At 53.5% G+C, this 15,964-nt stretch overlaps 3 protein-coding genes across 3 annotated transcripts in view; 1 reads left to right on the top strand and 2 right to left on the bottom strand.

The window, feature by feature from the left end:
- Positions 1-1,996: 1,996 nt before the first annotated feature.
- On the bottom strand, positions 1,997-2,248 carry LOC144454058 (coiled-coil domain-containing protein 157-like). Its single transcript, XM_078154412.1, has one exon. The coding sequence runs from the start codon at positions 2,246-2,248 to the stop codon at positions 1,997-1,999; it is 252 nt and encodes an 83-aa protein (XP_078010538.1).
- On the bottom strand, positions 2,249-3,931 carry LOC144457142 (uncharacterized). Its single transcript, XM_078154411.1, has 2 exons — positions 3,585-3,931; positions 2,249-2,339 (listed from the first exon to the last, which is right to left on the bottom strand). Exons 1-2 carry the CDS (start codon positions 3,929-3,931, stop codon positions 2,336-2,338), a joined length of 351 nt encoding a protein of 116 aa, XP_078010537.1. The 3' UTR covers positions 2,249-2,335.
- SF3A1 (splicing factor 3a subunit 1) overlaps positions 3,908-15,964 on the top strand; it is a 22,184-nt gene continuing 10,127 nt past the window's right edge. Inside the window, 4 exon segments of the mRNA XM_020996618.2 lie at positions 3,908-3,992; positions 10,631-10,749; positions 12,882-13,089; positions 15,570-15,827. Coding sequence (XP_020852277.1) covers positions 3,930-3,992; positions 10,631-10,749; positions 12,882-13,089; positions 15,570-15,827 — 648 coding nt within the window. The 5' untranslated portion in view covers positions 3,908-3,929.

Below are 15,964 nucleotides of genomic sequence, written 5' to 3'. Positions count from 1 at the left end.
CTTAGAGTCAGCATCAAGCATCAGAGCTGGGAGGAGCCCTAAAACAGGGGATGTCAGAGCTGGGAGGGGCCTCAGGACAGGGGATGTCAGAGCTGGGAGGGGCCTTAGAACAGGGAATGTCAGAGCTGGGAGGAGCCTCAGGACAGGGGATGTCAGAGCTGGGAAGGGCCTGAGAACAAGGGGTGTCAGAGCTAGGAGGAGCCCTAGAACAGGAAATGTCAGAGCTGGGAGGGCCTTAGAAATTACCTTGCCAACCTCTTTCTTTTAACAGCTGGAGAAAATGGGGCCCAGTCAGGGGAGATGACTTTTTCACATTCACATGGGAGTTAATAGCCAAGCCAGGACTAGATCAGGTCTTCAGATAAGGAATGTGGGGTGTCTCCTATCCTCCATAGAACCCCCTAGAGCTATGGGTCTTATTTGGGATGGACTGTTCCCCCCTAAATCCAGCTGGGCTTCCTGCCCTCCAGAATCTTACACTCCGCTTTCAGGCAAAAGGAACCTTCAAGAACCCCTTCTAAACACCTTGGATTTATTTTATTTATCCTATATATTTGTTGAAAGCATTTATCCAACCCCCACCCCAGCCTTTCCCCAGTGGACTCCCCACAACACTTAACTGCCAAGCCTTTAAAGAAACCCAGAATGGGGGCAGCTAGGTGGCACAGTGGATAGAGCACCGGGTCCTGAAGTCAGGATGACCTGAGTTCAAATCTGGCCTCAGAGCAAACACTTGACACTTACTAGCTATGTGACCCTGGGCAAGTCACTTAACCCCAATTGCCAAAAATAAATAAATGAATGAATGAATGAAGTAACCCAGAATGAAAGAGGACACTCAGTTGGCCTACTCTTCAGTAGGCTTTCTGTTGCTAAATTCAAGGCCCACAGGCTTTCTGTGTGACCACCAGCCTGTCCACGGCTTAGGATCTGAGTTTTCTTGCCTTTTAAACTTCTGGGCTTTTTCTGTGTCCTGACAGAGTTAAGCTGAGGCCCCCAGAGGGGCGGTGACTTGACCAGAATCTCACTACTGATTAGCAGCAAAGTCAGGACTATAATGGGGAGGCTCACCCAGGCCATCCCAGCACCTTCCAAGCCCACTTCCCCTTTGCAGAAGCAGAGAAGCCAGAGGCTCCAGAGGCATCTGACCAGCCTCTATAACATCCTTGGAGGGTGGTCTTCCAGCTCCTAAAAGGCCATGTGGTGGTGCCATGCGTGCTGCCAGACTTGGAGTCTGGAAGACCAGAATCATGCCTGGGACACTTACTGGCTGTGTGACCCTGGACTTAACCTCCCTCAGCCTCAGGGAATATAATTGTAAGGAGAGAGAAAATTCCTGGAAAAACAGGCTTTTAAAAAGCCCTTGGGTTTCAGATGGAGCTAGCTGGCTTGCCTTTAAAGCTAGATCCCTCTGGCTTTCACTGAATGGCCAGTAATGGCTCCCAGGTTCTGATGCCTTAGAATGAGTGTAAATAGCACTTATTTTCTGTTCTGGCCAGAAACTCGGAGGGTCTTCCCCCTCTCAGACCCATATTTTTGTGATGTTAAATCAGGCCATCTTTTGCCTCAGCTCTTACCCAGCCCTGGCCTCAGATGAACTGAGGCCCGGGCAAGACCTTACTTTAGAAAGGCCAAGGTCGCCCACTGCACCCCAGGCCATGGCCAGTCATCTGGACTTCCCATGACCCAGGAGGAGTCTGCTGGCCCTGCCTCGCTTCCATCCAGTTCTCAAGAGAGTCCAGACATCACCCTCATAATGTCATTGGTCCTCTTCCCGAACGAAGGACGAACAACAATTCGCAAACCTGAAAGTGCTACATAAATGCTGTTGTTGCTGCTGCCTTCTCACCCAAAGACCCCCACTGATGGGGGCTCCCCTATCATTCCAGCTCTGGACAGCTCCCATCCTTAGAAAGTCCAGCTGAAACCTGCCTCTCTGCCTACCCCCCACATCCCCCCAAACAACAGACAGCCAAGGGCAGTGATGGCTCGGCCCTCACCTGTCAATCACCAGCTCTAGGAGTACCACGTGGGAAAGCTGAGTGAACTCAGGGTTCCCTTCCTCATGGTCATAGTGCTCCAAGAGAGACACCAAGTCCAGGTCACAGGACACCTTGTCAGGGAACTTCCAGGAAGGGAAACGCACTGCCCCCGCTCGGGAGAACACGTCCACGATGGCTCCTTGCAGGTCCGTGATGTCCTTCCTCAGGCTCTCCATGCAGCTCTGGTTCCCCAGCAGGTGGGCCATCTTGCAGGCCAGAAGATGTTCTGGGGGGGGGTAGGCGAAGGAGCTGGCTCCAGGGGCCGCCTCCCTCCTCTCTGGGCCTCAGTGGCCTCAGCTGTAAGTAACATGAGTGACTCTCAGGCCCCCTCAAACTTTAATTCAGAACCTCCCCAGCTCTGAGCTCTTCTGGATGGGAACCTTCTACCACCCCCAACATTGCTGAGCTTGGGTGGCCATTCCCCTTGGAATAGAAGCTCCCAGGGGAGAGGGATTGCTTTGAGGCTTGTATTTGGGGTAAATGTTTAATAAATGCCTGTTGACCAACAAACTTTAATTGGCTTCCTTTGTAATCCTGCTTCGCCGTTATACTTTTAAAAATATTGTTCTGAGGCTTCCCTAGGTTTCATCAGATTGTCAAAGGGATCGGCCCTGGTGGAGGGATCTCCTGGGAGCTCCTCACCGATCCGCCCAGCTTCACAGAGGGAGCCTGGAGCCCCAATCTCTCCATCTTAAGCCTAGCCTTCTATGTTGAAAGGGTGATGAAAAGAAGGGCTAAGAAGAGCCCGGCAGAACCAAGGGTGATTTCAGATTTCCTTGATGGAGCTCAGCCAGCCTCCTCTCTCTTGGTCTTATGTGTATGTGAACATGTCGACCCCATGGAACCTAAGCTCATTCAGGGCAGGGACTTGTTTTATCTGGGTAATTGCAACCTGGGTCTCTAGCCTAGTAACTGAAGTATGTGGGGGGGGGGAACCACCCGATGGGGATGGGGGTTGAGGTGGGTCCCTGAAAGGTAGGGAGTCTTAGATGGGAAAAGAGGGAGGCTGTTGGGGTGAGGAGACAGGGCCTGAGGTAGGAGAGGTTCCCAGAGGTAGGAATAGGGCTGTGGAATGGGGTGATGGTGGAGTGGCATCTGAGTTGAGAGGGGCTCCCGGGTGGGGGAGGCTTCTGGTGGGAGGGTCTCCCTTTAGGAGAACAGGGCTCCTGAGGTGAGGGTGGGACTCTTGGGAAAGGAGGGGTGCTCTCCGAGATGGAGGGGCCTAGGGATAGACAATACTGGGGGGCTCCTCCAGGAGGGCAAGGCTTTGGTTGGGACTGGCTCCCCAGGTGAGGGTAGGTGCTCACTGAGGTGGGAAGGGCACTCCTAGGGATGGGGACAATATTTCTAGGGTGGGTGTTCCTACAGGAAGAGCCGGGCTTTGGATGGGATGGGCTCCCCAGGTGACGGCAGGTGCTCCCTGAGGTGCGAAGGGCGATCCCAGGGATGGGGGCGAGATTTCTGGGTTAGGGGGCCAGGTGGGCTGGGGACCTGGGGCAGGAGAGGGGTGGAGGGGACCCCGAGCCGTCACTCCGAGCTCACCCGCCCCCGGCAGCGCCGCCGCAGCTCTCGGAACTGTTCCCGCAGCTTCTTCCCCCCCCCACCCCCCCGGGAGTCCCGGCCTCCGCTGCAGCGCTTAGCCGAGTACCCGGGGCCACCCGCCCGGCCGTCTCCATGGCAACGGCGTCTCTACGTCCGGCGTGCGCGGGGGGGCGGGGAAGAGGGCCAACGGAAGGCGAGGGGCGGGACCGGAAGCGCGTCGCCCCGCCTCCTTCGAGGCGGTCCCCAGCGTGGCCGCCGCCATCTTGTGGGCGCCCGGCTCGGCCCGGACGCAGCGCCGCTCGCGCGTAGACCGCCGTTGGAGCCGCAGCCCCCAGCGCCGCAGACATGCCGGCAGGCCCGGTGCAGGCGGTGCCGCCGCCGCCGCCCGTTGCCACGGAGCCCAAGCAGGTAGCCGGCTGGCGGGCGGGGAACACCCTCTGCCCCGCTGGGCCCTGTCAGCTGGTGGGAGGGGAGGGAAGGGGAGAGGAACTGGAGGCTTTGGGGCCGCCGTGGCAGGGAGGGAGACGGACTACAGGTCCCAGGAGGCATCGCGCCGCCCGCGCCGCGCGGCCCCCTGGGAGCCGGGCGAGGACGCTCTAGGCCAGGGGAGGCCTGCTGCTCTGTGGGATTGTGTGGAGCGCCCGCCATTGGCGCCAGAGAGCGCTTGCTGTGTGCGGACCGCCCACGGTCCCCGCTTGCCCTCCTGGGCAGGCTCGGGGAGAGGAGCAGACACGGCTCGTTGTACATGCGCCCCCCGCCATCTGTATTGATCACGTTTGTTGCTGCGCAGTCGCGTCCGACTCTGTGTGGCCCCATGTGGGGTTTTCTTGGCAGAGACGCTGGAGTGGTTTGCCATTTCCTTCTCTAGCTCATTTGACAGATAAGGAAACTGAGGGCAGCAGGGTGAAGTGATTAGCTCGCGGTCACCCCGCTAGTGAGTGTCTGAGGCTGGATTTGCACTCAGGAGGAGTCTTCCTGACTCCGGGCCTGGCACTCTAACCTCTGTCACCCAGCTGCCCTGATATCACTGTTACTGCCCCCTGCTCCAGCATGGAATAGACCCTTCCCCGTCGTCCTGCCCATTTCCTGCCCTGCGGGTGCCCGCCCTGTCACTCTTCCTCCACATCCTGCTCCCGTTGGCTCTGGAAAAAGCATCTCACTGACCTGCCCTGTGGCTCCGGGACCAAAACGCCCTCCCTGGCCACCGCCCCCCCCCTTTGTGTGGTCTCCCTCCCGCACAAGGTGAACTCCCTTACAGTAGCAGCAACATGGTGAAGAAACAGAGTATCGACAGGCCCGAGAGCCGGTCAGTGCAACTGCCGGCCCCCGCTCCGGAGGACAGGTGATTGATTGAGAGCCGGGGAGCTCAGGATGAGAAATGGGACACATCCCATGTTTTCAGACCTGGGTGACGTGCCGTTTGTTTTTGCTTTCCTGGGCCTTTTTTTAGGGTTTATTCTTGTTTTTCAACGATGGATGGGATTTGGGGGAAAGGGGGAGAGAGGGTCTAGTGCCCCTCAGTGCGGAAAAAGAAGCATTTAGTAATGATTAATAATTGCTAGCACTTATGTAAAACTGTACAAATATTATCTCACTTGATCCTACCATGTACTTGGCGGTGGACATTATTATTTAATTTTACAGATGAGAAAACTGAAGCAAACTGACAGAACAGAAGAAAGTTCAGGACAGCTGGTTGAATGTATTACATGCTTTAAAAAAAAAGCAAAAACTACATAATAGATATTTGTGGTTTAGTATGTAGTTATCTTTTCCTGTTCTACTTTATATTTGGAATATATATTTATATTTCTGTTCCATTTTATGTTTATATACCCTTTTTGGTGTTAAGTTTAGACTTTCAAAAAAACTTTTTAAAGAATGTAAGCTATTTGAGGGCAGAGACTGTCTCCCATTCGTATCCCCAAAGCTTAGCACGTAGTAAGTGCGTAATCATTTTTTCAGTTCATTCATTCACCCAGCTGCCAGATGGAGTTTAAGAAAGCCGTGTTAGCCCCTCGATTCTCCTTCTCAAAAAGTTTCATTGCTTCCAGAATAAAATGGCCATCTGTCTGACATTTAAGGCCTTTCACAAAATCTGGCACTAGCCTGTCTTTTTTTTTTTTAAGTTTTCAATTGTGTATTATCAATAAACAGTTCAGATACAAAAAAAAGGAGGGGAAAGATTACGCAAGAAATTGTACTTTTGTCACATGGTTATAAAAGATGTATGCAAAGTTTAACAAGGTAGTAACAAAATTGCTGTCTTTGGGTCCCCTCCGACCCTTCTGTGCATGTAAAAAAAATGTTTTATTGGTACACTAATCCACCGTCCCTCCTCAAAGCCCTTTCATAAGAAACTTCCATAGTAGAGCAAAACAGGTCAGCACATTCAGCCTCTCCACCCCCCCACCCCAGATTTTCCCATTACTTCTTCTCAGACCTCTGCCTCCCTGCGTCCCTAACTGGCCTCTTTGCTGTTTCCTAGCCAAGCCATTGCTTTCCTGCCTTATGGACTTTAGTACAAGTTGTTCTCCATGCCTGGGGCATTCCCCTCCTCACTCATGTTCAGAATAACCCAACTCCCTTGAAGGCTTTAAGGTCCAAATAGAATGCCACCTCTTCCAAGAAGCCTTTCTGGAATCCTCACCCCACTCCTTTGGTTTCTCTCTGTCTCTCTCTCTCTCTCTCTCTCCTCTCTCTCTCTCTCTCTCTCTCTCTCTCTCTCTCCCTCTCCCTCCCTCTCTCTCTCTGTAGAAAGGTAGTAATCAGCAAGCATCCATTAAATGCTTGCTATTTGTTGAGTACTCCATAGTCACCAGAAACACAAAGACAGATACAGAAGAGCCCCTTTCCTCAAGGAACTTGATTATGTCAGGGAAAACAAAGTGTCCCAGTTTAACTAGATCTTTGTGTATATTTTTGCATCTAGTTATCACTGCATGAGTCGTCCCACACCCATCCCCTAAGCTCCTTGAGGGCAGAAACTTTGATTTTTCTCTTCATGGCACTAATGCTGGGCACAGAATAGCCAGGAAATGTTTATTGAATTGAATTACATTGTGGTTGTTCGGTCGTGTCCTATTCTTTGTAACCTCATGAATCATAGCACGTCAGGCTCTTCTGTCCTCCACTCTCAGTCTGTCCAGGCTCGTGTGTGTTGCTTCCATGATGCCATCCATTTCATCTTCTGTTGTCCCCTTTTCCTTTTGCTTCAGTCTTTCCCAACATCAGGATCTTTTCCCATGAGTCCTGGCCTTTCATTAGGTGGCCAAAGAATTTAGGCTTCAGCCTCAGTGTTTGACCTTCCAACCTGGATTAATTTCTTTAAGTATTAACTGATTGGACATCCTTACTGTCCAAGGGACTCCAGAAAGTCTTCTCCAGCACCACAATTCCAAAGCATCGATTCTGTGGCGCTCAGCTTTCCCTCTAGGCCCTCTCAGAGCCATCCATGGCTGTTGGAAAAGCCACAGCTCTGACTGTACTGACTCTGCTTTTCAGCCCGCTGTCCAGATTCTCCAGAGCTTTCCTTCCAGCAGGCAGCCGTCTTTTAATCTCATGACTGTAGTAAGCCACACAAACTGACCCAGCCTGTGATGAAGCCTGACAAAGTGGGCCTGTTGATTCACACCTCTAATCCTCCTCCTCCCCAGCTTGCCTCTCAGCCAGCAGGAAGGATTCTGCTTCCCCATCAGTCCTCTGGAGGCAAGTTTAGTCATTGCAGGGGTCTGAATTCTGCCTCTTAATGTTGTCTTTATATCCTGGTGGTCCTTTATGTCTGTTCCTTGGGGACTGGAGGAGCTGTCTGAACCCAGCTCTGTGTCTGCCAGGGCCTGCTTATTTAGCATGGCATCCTCCATACCCCAGCCCAGCAGGCACCAGATGTTCATTGAATGCTGTAGTTGAGTCCCTGGGGGCGAGAATGCTTGGGAACACATCTTGTGAGGCTAACACTACGTGTCAAAACAAAAAACACTCAGTCTCTTGGGGTGAGGGATGAAAGGAAAAGGAAGCCTTGCAGAGGCACCTCGTGCTGCTCTGGGACCCTTTCTCCCTCCTTATCTTTGCTGACTGAAATGGCCCCCCCCACCTTCCCCCTGCCTTCCTTGGCAGCTTCATCTGCCTCCCCTCACCTGTCTGCTTTGCACAGACCCTTGTTTTACCTAAGCTTTTTCTATCACCCCGGGACATGGCCACTACAAATGTTTAATGCATTGGAAGCTTCATTGGGGCACCTCCCTGAAGACTCAGGTGTAAGAGAGCCCCAGTGAGAGAGTCAGGCTCCCTCCTCCCACTCTCCCCCAATACTTCTGTGATGGTAAATGAAGATAGCGCCCATCTTGGCTTTTTGAGGGGCAGCTAGGTGGTGCAGGGGATAGAGCTCTGGCCTTGAAGGCAGGAGGACATGAGTTCAAATCTGGTCTCAGACACGTGACACTTATTAGCCGTGTGACCCTGGGCAAGTAACTTAACCCCAATTGCCTCACCAAAAAAAGCAAAAAAACAACATCTTGGCTTTTCATCCCAAAGTAAGGAAGGAAGGATCTGAGGGTTCTTTGCTCTCTTGTTTGCCCACTCCAGAGCTGGAAAGATGTCCTCTGGTGTCTTTCAGCACTCAGCCCACTCTGCCCCCACCCCACCCCACCCCACAGCCTGAATAGCTTGAGGTCTCACCTCCTTGCCTCTTCACCTGTAAATTCTTCTTCTTTCCATGAACTCAGCAGTCACCCCCACCCCCAGGACACTCATTCCCACCTGCTAGAGAACACTGGCGAGGAAACAGAAAAGGGCCTTCTGAGAATGGGGGCCTGGAGCAGGGCCAGGGGCTGGCCGAAGCACAGGGGACCAGTGTAGATGCTTGGCCATCCCCTTTTGTCCCCTTCCCTTAAGGGGCCTGACCTTTGGTTTTGGATACCATCCTAGCTAGAGCACTCCGGCCTCAGGAGTTCAGCCCTCCCCAAACAGGGAGAGTTTGTTGGGGGAAACACACAGTTGGGGGGGGGGAAGTCTGCTAGGGCATAGATGGGGAAGAGAACAGGGGGTGAAGAAGAGTATGTCCAGGACAGAAAATACAGGAAGTGATGGGGGAGGGGTTGTTGTGTGCTCCTTCCCTTTTTTGTCCCATCACACCAAGGGTCCAAGGGTTTTAACAAGGTTCCCTGTATGCTCTGCAGTTCCCCCTCAGCGAGTCCCTATGGTGGAGGAATGAGAGGGGTAGGGTTTGCTCCTACTCTTCTCTGGCCTGTGGGAAGAGAAAGCAAGAGGAGCATGTTTCAACTTTCTGCAGATTTCTGCAGAATGTTACCTTTTCCCTTTTCTAATAAAAGCTTTGTTTTAATGCTTTTGAATCTTTGTTGTTTTAATGGGAGAAGGGGGTTTTGTTCCCCTTATGTTGGCCAGAAGAGTAGAAGGTTGGTTTTGTCAATCAAAGAACATTTGTTTTTTATTTATTTATTTATTTTTGGTTTTGGTTTTGGTTTTTTTTCATTTTTTAAAAATTTTATTAATTTATTTTGATTTATCAACAAGCACTTCCATATGCTTTTGAGTTGAAAATTTTTCTCCCCCTTCCTTCCCACCACCCTCCCCAAGACGGCGCACAATCTGATATAGGCTTTACATTTACATTCCCATTAAACATATTTTCACATTAGTGAAGTTGTAAGTAAAAATTAAAACCAATAGGAGGAACCATCAGAAAGAGGAAACAAAACTCAACAGAAGGTAAAAATAAGAGAGCGATTCAGCTTCCATAGTTCTTTCTTTGGATGTGGACAGCATTTTCCATCCTGAGGCCTCTGGAGATGTCTTAGATCCTTGCAATGCTGAGAAGGGTTCAGTTTTACAATCGTAGTCATTGCATAACGTGGCTGTTACTGTGTACAAAGTCCTCTTGGTTCTGCTCACTTCACTCAGCATTAGGCCATATAAATCTTTCCAGGTTTTTCTGAAGTCAGCCTGTTCATCATTTCTTATAGCGCAACAGTATTCCATTACATTCGTATACCACAACTTGCCCAGCCATTCCCCAATGGATGGGCATCCTCTCAATTTCCAATTCTTTGCCACCACAAAAAGAGCTGCTATGAATGTTTTTATACATGTGGGTCCTTTTCCCATTTGTTTGATCTCTCAGAGAACATTTATTAAGTGTCCGCTTACGTGTAGCAGACTCTGTGCTCAAGACTGATGGTAGCAGTGAGCACAGTAGATCGTGGAGTTGAAGTCTCAGAAAACCTCATGGAGTTTGGCTTTATGGGGTGCTGTGGTATCCAGTACAAAGGGTGAATGAGTGGCCTAAAAGCGATCTGGGGGCAGCGAGGTGGCACAGTGAATAGAGCACCGGTTCTGGAGTCAGGAAGACTTGAGTTCAAATCTGGCCCCAGGCACTCCTGGTCAAGTCACTTAATCCCTGTTTGCCTCAGTTCCTTATCTGGAGAAGGAAATGGCAAACCCCTCCAGCCAAGAAAACCCCAGATGGGTCACAGAGAGTCAGACCTGCCTGAAGCAACTGTACAACACCACAAAGTGAACTATCTGGTGCCTTGGTCATAGCTAGGGCAGAGGGTATCTTGGGGAGATTCACCAGGATGGGGAGGGCACTGGAGACCAGAGCCCAGGAGGCTGGGCTGGAATTGGGGGGAGAGGGATTTAATGTGGAAAAGATAAACGCTCCGGGGAATGTGGTAGACGTTTTCCAGGTACTTGAAGGGTGTCCCATGGAAGACCGCTCAGCCTTGTTCTACTTGGCAGAACTTGGGGGTGGGGGTGGATTTAGGTTCGTGTCTGGAAGAACTTCTTAACCAGAGCCCTCCAAGAGTGAGAGGGCAGAGCTTCGTAGAGGGAGCTCTGGTTCAGAGGCCTCAGAGGGCCCTTTCCACCCTGAGAGTCTGTGACCAAAGCAGCCTAGTGACCCCCGCTGGGCTCTGCCCTGTGGCCTCACTCTTTCCCTCTTGGCTGCATGGGGGCCTCTGGAGGTGTAGGTCTTTGGCCTTGAGGTCTGTGGGCGGTCTTTCCTTGCTCATCTTTTACTGTCCTTGCAGCCCCCAGAAGAAGAAGTTTCCAAGGAGGATTCTACCCCTTCCAAGCCTGTTGTGGGAATCATCTACCCGCCTCCCGAGGTTAGAAATATCGTGGACAAGACCGCTAGTTTTGTGGCCAGGTAGGTCATGTGCACGCACACACAAAGATCAGAGGCCACATGTGGCGATGTGCTCACGGAGAGCTCCCCACACTTCCATTGCGGGATCACTGGGGTGGGATGGTCTTAAAGGCCTTCCTGTAATTGCTCTTTGGGTGGCAGGACAGGGCCCCCTGGCCAGGCAGCACTGAGCTTTCCTGCCCACCAGGGATGGCCTCCATTGGGCCTCACGGCTCAGCGTGTCGATCGAGTCGGGGAACTCAAGCTGTGGGTTAGGATGTAGCCTTTTCACTGACTTTGTGTGAGGAGTGGATTCCGTACGGGTGGGTCTGGGGGCCATGGGACCCCAAGAAGGTGGAGAATCCCTGTAGCCTCCTGGGGTGGGCCCACGGTCACTCTGGTGCTGCTTCGTGGCCTCTCCTGACTCTGGGCCCAGCTCTTTGGACTACACCGTGCTGACGAGAACGGCAGTCATCTTAACCCTGTGCTGCCTCAGCAAGTCCATTAAAACCGTTCTGACTTCTCCTTCCAACACAAAACCCAGGCATCGACCCGCCTTCGGACTGTGCATGCTGTGGGCAGAGCTGGAGAGAGGGGCCTCTTAGGAGAGCTGCTCATTTGTGTGTCCCCGAAGCCTTGGCACCCCTCAGTGCAGGGAGAGGGCGTTCCCGCCATTTCTCCTCCCTCTCCCTGGGAAGGCTGTAGATGGCGTTAAGCAGGAGACTCTGTCTATGTAACCTAATGATGACTAGCGTTTGTGTGGCGCCTGCTGGGGCCAGGCACTGCATTAAACACGTCACAGATCTCTCGTTTGAGCCTCACAGTAACCTTGGCCAGCAGGTGCTGTGATTATCCCCATTTTACAGTTGAGGAAACTGAGGCAGAGGGCAGGGGACTCGCCCGTTGTCAGAGCCGCTCATGGTCTGCGGCTGGATTCAAACCCGGGTCATCCCAAGTCCCAAGGCCACACTCCAGCCGCCGCCCCAGGTCAGGTCAGTTCCACCCTCACTAGGTGCATCTTGTGGGAACGGTCTCCAGTACTAGTTCCTCTGGACCACCCCGGGGGTCTGTGAGCTGTTTTGAAACCTGTGGGAAATGCAGCCAATTGTTGCCCTGGGGCGAGCTGCCTGGATCCCTACCCTGAAGCAGAGGTCCGAGGAGGAGGCGGGCTCCCCGTGCTCCTTGAAGGAGGACTCCTCCCCACCAGGCTTTGCTGTAGGGAGGCACAGCTAATAAGGAAGTGGCAAAGCAGGATTTGAATCCAGGCCCCTGTGGCCCGACAGGGTCTGAAGGCTCATTCTTGCTGTTCAGCACCCTCATCCTAAGCTTCCGACAACTCAGGAGCTGGAAGGGACGGCCCCTCTGGTTTACAGATGAGGACACTGAGGCCCAGAGAAATGAGTCACCCAAGGTTAGGCAAAGGGGCACAGGAAGTAAGAAATAAGCATTTCTATAGCACCTACTGTGTGCTGAGCACTTTGTACTTGTCTCATTTGATCCTCCTAACAACTGTGGGAGCTACTGTTATTATCCCTGTTTTACAGATGAGGAAACTGAGGCAGGCAGAGGTTCTGTGACTTGCCTGGGGTCCCCCAGCTAGGAAGTGACTGAAAGCTGAATTTGAGGCAGTGGCCTGCCTTACTCCAGGCCCAGTGCATTGTGCAAGTGGTGCTCCCTAGCAGCCTTCACTGGAACCCAGGACCTCCCCGTCCAGTTCCGTGGTATTTTTCCACCATACCTTTGGTGTGCACTCTCTGGTGTTCCCTGCAGTTAATGAAAGTGCAGGCACCAAAGCTCAGAAGGGTCCAGTGGCAGTGACTGGCCCTGGTCTGACAGACAGTTTGTGGCAGGCACAGGAATCACACCTGGGTCTCCTCATCCCTTGTCCGCTCCCTCCTTAGGGCTGTCGGCTCCTGGTCTTTCTTCCTGGGGCAGGGCAGGGGTTGGGGGGGGGTAGGTGTCACCCAGACCCTGCCTCTGTGGCCCCCACCCCCATGGATGCTGCAGCGGGCTGACCTGGGGCAGCTAGGCTCGCACTGAGCCCTCCAGCAGGGTTTCCTGGGACGCTTGGGTGATGAGCGGGCCTGTCCATGCATACTAGAGCGCAGAGAGCCAAAGGCTGCTCTGCTGCTGACCTGCTCCTTCTTTTCCAGGAACGGTCCTGAATTTGAAGCTCGTATCCGCCAGAATGAAATCAACAACCCGAAATTCAACTTCCTCAACCCAAATGACCCGTACCATGCCTACTACCGGCACAAAGTCAGCGAGTTCAAGGAGGGGAAGGCGCAGGAGCCCTCAGCCGCCATCCCCAAGGTCATGCAGCAGCAGCAGCAGGCCACGCAGCAGCAGCTACCCCAGAAGGTACATCCCCCCCCTCGAACCCAGTGGGGGGGAGCCCCACACTGGGCCTGGGGTCCCCAAAGGGCCTCCTTTTCTTTACTGGGCCCCCTGGGCCCTCTCCTCCAGATAGACATCACACCCCTCTCCTTTGCTGAGCTCCCCTTCCCCCCCCCCAAGGCCTAAGCCTTCCAGGTCTCTTCTGTCTCTTCCTCTACTCCATTTAACCTGTTACGTCACAGGGGAAACCAAAAAGAGGGGCCCCCTGAAGAGGAGTGCACGTGAACAGGGCATCGCCCCCTACCGGCCTTCTGGGAAGAGGGCAGACCCCAGGCTCACAGGAGGCCTCCTTCCACCTCAGCTAAGTGGGACGATGGTTTGTTCTGTCCTCTCTGGCCTCAGTTCCCCCTGGTTTCAGCAGAACAAACATTTCTTAAACATTTGCTAAAAAAGACCCACCCACTGTCTGTTTGCCAGGGTGAAGGCAGGACCAACCCATCCCCCGTCACTGCCATGCAGAGCACATCCAGACAGGCATGAGCGTGGGTCAGGCCATTGCGGGGCTGCTCGTGCCCATCCCCAGGCACATAATTCAGCATGCGGTCACCTTGTTCAGACTGATGTGTGCCCTTGGATTAACGAGGCCAGTCTTCTCCCTAGCCCCCTTCTGCCTCTGGTGCTTCTACCCCTGGGTTGGGCTGGGGGAGCTCTGGCAGGAGCCGCCCACCCGCACTGCCCACTGAGCCCTGGTGAAATGACGTTTGAACAACTGAGCGTGTGTCAGGGTGGGGAGGGCTGGATTACTCCTGCCAGTTAACCTCAGTTTGAGCAAACCCCAAGGCTGGACTGTCGTCCTCAGCCAGCTTCTTGGATCCTAGGATGTAGAGCTGGAAGTGCCCTGGGGGACCAGGTGACCTCCAGAGGCCTGTGACTTGGGGACCTTGGCTGATGTGGCTGCAGCATTGCTGTTGGCGTTGGGAGACCCGGATTCTAGACCCAGCCCCAACACTTGTATGCTATATAACCCTAGGCTAGAGCCTAGGGTGCAGCCTGCTGCCTCGCCCCATTGTGGTGGGGTCAGGAGTGGGATTCACACCCAGGTTTTCTGGCTCTAGAGCACCCTTTGTCGTGAGGGAATGAAGCGCTGACTGGGTGCCAGGGACGTGGGAAATACGCACCCAGGAATGGGGAGCCCTCCTGGCCTCCTGGGAGCTTATGCAGAGTGCAAGGAACATCCTGGCACTCCTTGGGGTCAGCCAGTGGTAGAAGGCTCATAGGGGTAACTCCCTGCCCAGGCTGGGACCCTGAGTTCCCTCCCGTGAGAGAGGGAGTCCAGCAGCCAGTGAGAACTGGAGCAGAGGAAGGCAGGGCTCGCCTGGTCTGTTCCTGCCAGGCTCTCAGGCCCCTCGTTAGCATTTGGGCAGAGGCTGGGGAAGGTTTTGGTGCACGCTGCCATGAACGTGGCTTTCACAGAGGTATCAGCACTGGGGTGACGTCCACACCTAGAAGATGTCCTTCTAGGCTGGGCCTCTGAGCTTAGACTCTTCTAGGTCGTTTAGCTTAGATTGTTAAGTAAGCTAAGTCACTGTTAACTTTTCCCCAATCCATCCACTCTGGGTACACTGCCAGGATGGGGGGCTGAATCCTGTAATTAACTCTCAGCTCTCAGCTGACGGACAAACCTGAGTCCACCGGAACCCAGGCACTGGCCTCACTCCTCCAGCCTGGCCAGATCTGTGCTGTCCCTGTCAACACGTAGGCAGCCGTTAACACGTCTGAAAATGGCCTGGCTCACTGAGCCCTTGCCCAAACGGCCTGTCCCCCCCTGAGGGCGGCTCCCAAACTCCTCAGCTTAACCCTTGGAGCGCCGAGCCAGAACGTGGCAGAGTTGTGGGTAACAAACAGCCCGGGAGAGAGGGAGACGCGTGGCCTCTCGCTGCTGCAGTCACCGCCTGGGTGACTGTGGGAAGTCCTTTACCTCTCTGCTTCCAATTCTCTCTACAAAATGAGACATCTGGGAACCATGTGATTCAGCATCAAGAAGTATTTGTTTTTTAAAATCAAAAAGAAACTTTTTTTGAGGCAGTTGAGATTAAGTGACTTGTCCAGGGTCACACAGCTAGCTCGTGGTTGAGGCTGGATTTGAGCTCTGGTCCTCCTGACACTAAGGCTGGTGCTCTATCCACTGCACCACCAGCTGCCTCTTTAACAGATATTTGGTGAGCACCTACTGTGAGCACAGCATGTACGTAGATAAATGCAAACTCTGCACCAGGTAAAGCTGAGTAATTTCAGGGCGGGCCGGGAAAAGCCCCTCTCCGCTCTGACATTCGAAGCCCCTGTCTTTTCACCTTTCTGTAGTTCAGTCTCTTCACATGCAGAACACTGCTGCCCTCTTGAGGGGTGGGTGGTCATCATGAGAGGGCCCCTCGGTGGGGCCGTGGCTGCCGTGCGGTGGTGAGTGACTGGCCGGCAACACGCTCTTCTCCTCCCCCTTGACCCAGGTACAGGCCCAGGTGATCCAGGAGACCATCGTGCCCAAGGAGCCCCCTCCAGAGTTCGAGTTCATCGCCGACCCCCCCTCCATCTCGGCCTTCGATTTGGATGTGGTGAAGTTGACTGCACAGTTTGTGGCCCGCAACGGGCGCCAGTTCCTGACCCAGCTGATGCAGAAGGAGCAGCGGAATTACCAGTTTGATTTCCTGCGTCCCCAGCATAGTCTCTTCAACTACTTCACCAAGTTGGTGGAACAGTATACTAAGGTACCCACTCACCTGGGCCGGGTGGGAGGGGTGCCAATGGATGGGGATGGGCAGGGGGAAGACCCTTGGAAAATGTGACAAGGAAGAGAGAAACCCTTCATCTCGGGGAGGGCCTCCCTCAGCTCTGGGGCTGGCCC

The sequence above is a fragment of the Phascolarctos cinereus genome, unplaced genomic scaffold (assembly GCF_003287225.1).
Source record: "Phascolarctos cinereus isolate Bilbo 61053 unplaced genomic scaffold, phaCin_HiC Scaffold_4;HRSCAF=312, whole genome shotgun sequence".
NCBI classification, from domain to species: domain Eukaryota; kingdom Metazoa; phylum Chordata; class Mammalia; order Diprotodontia; family Phascolarctidae; genus Phascolarctos; species Phascolarctos cinereus.
This window is presented reverse-complemented; position numbering and strand designations above follow the sequence as displayed.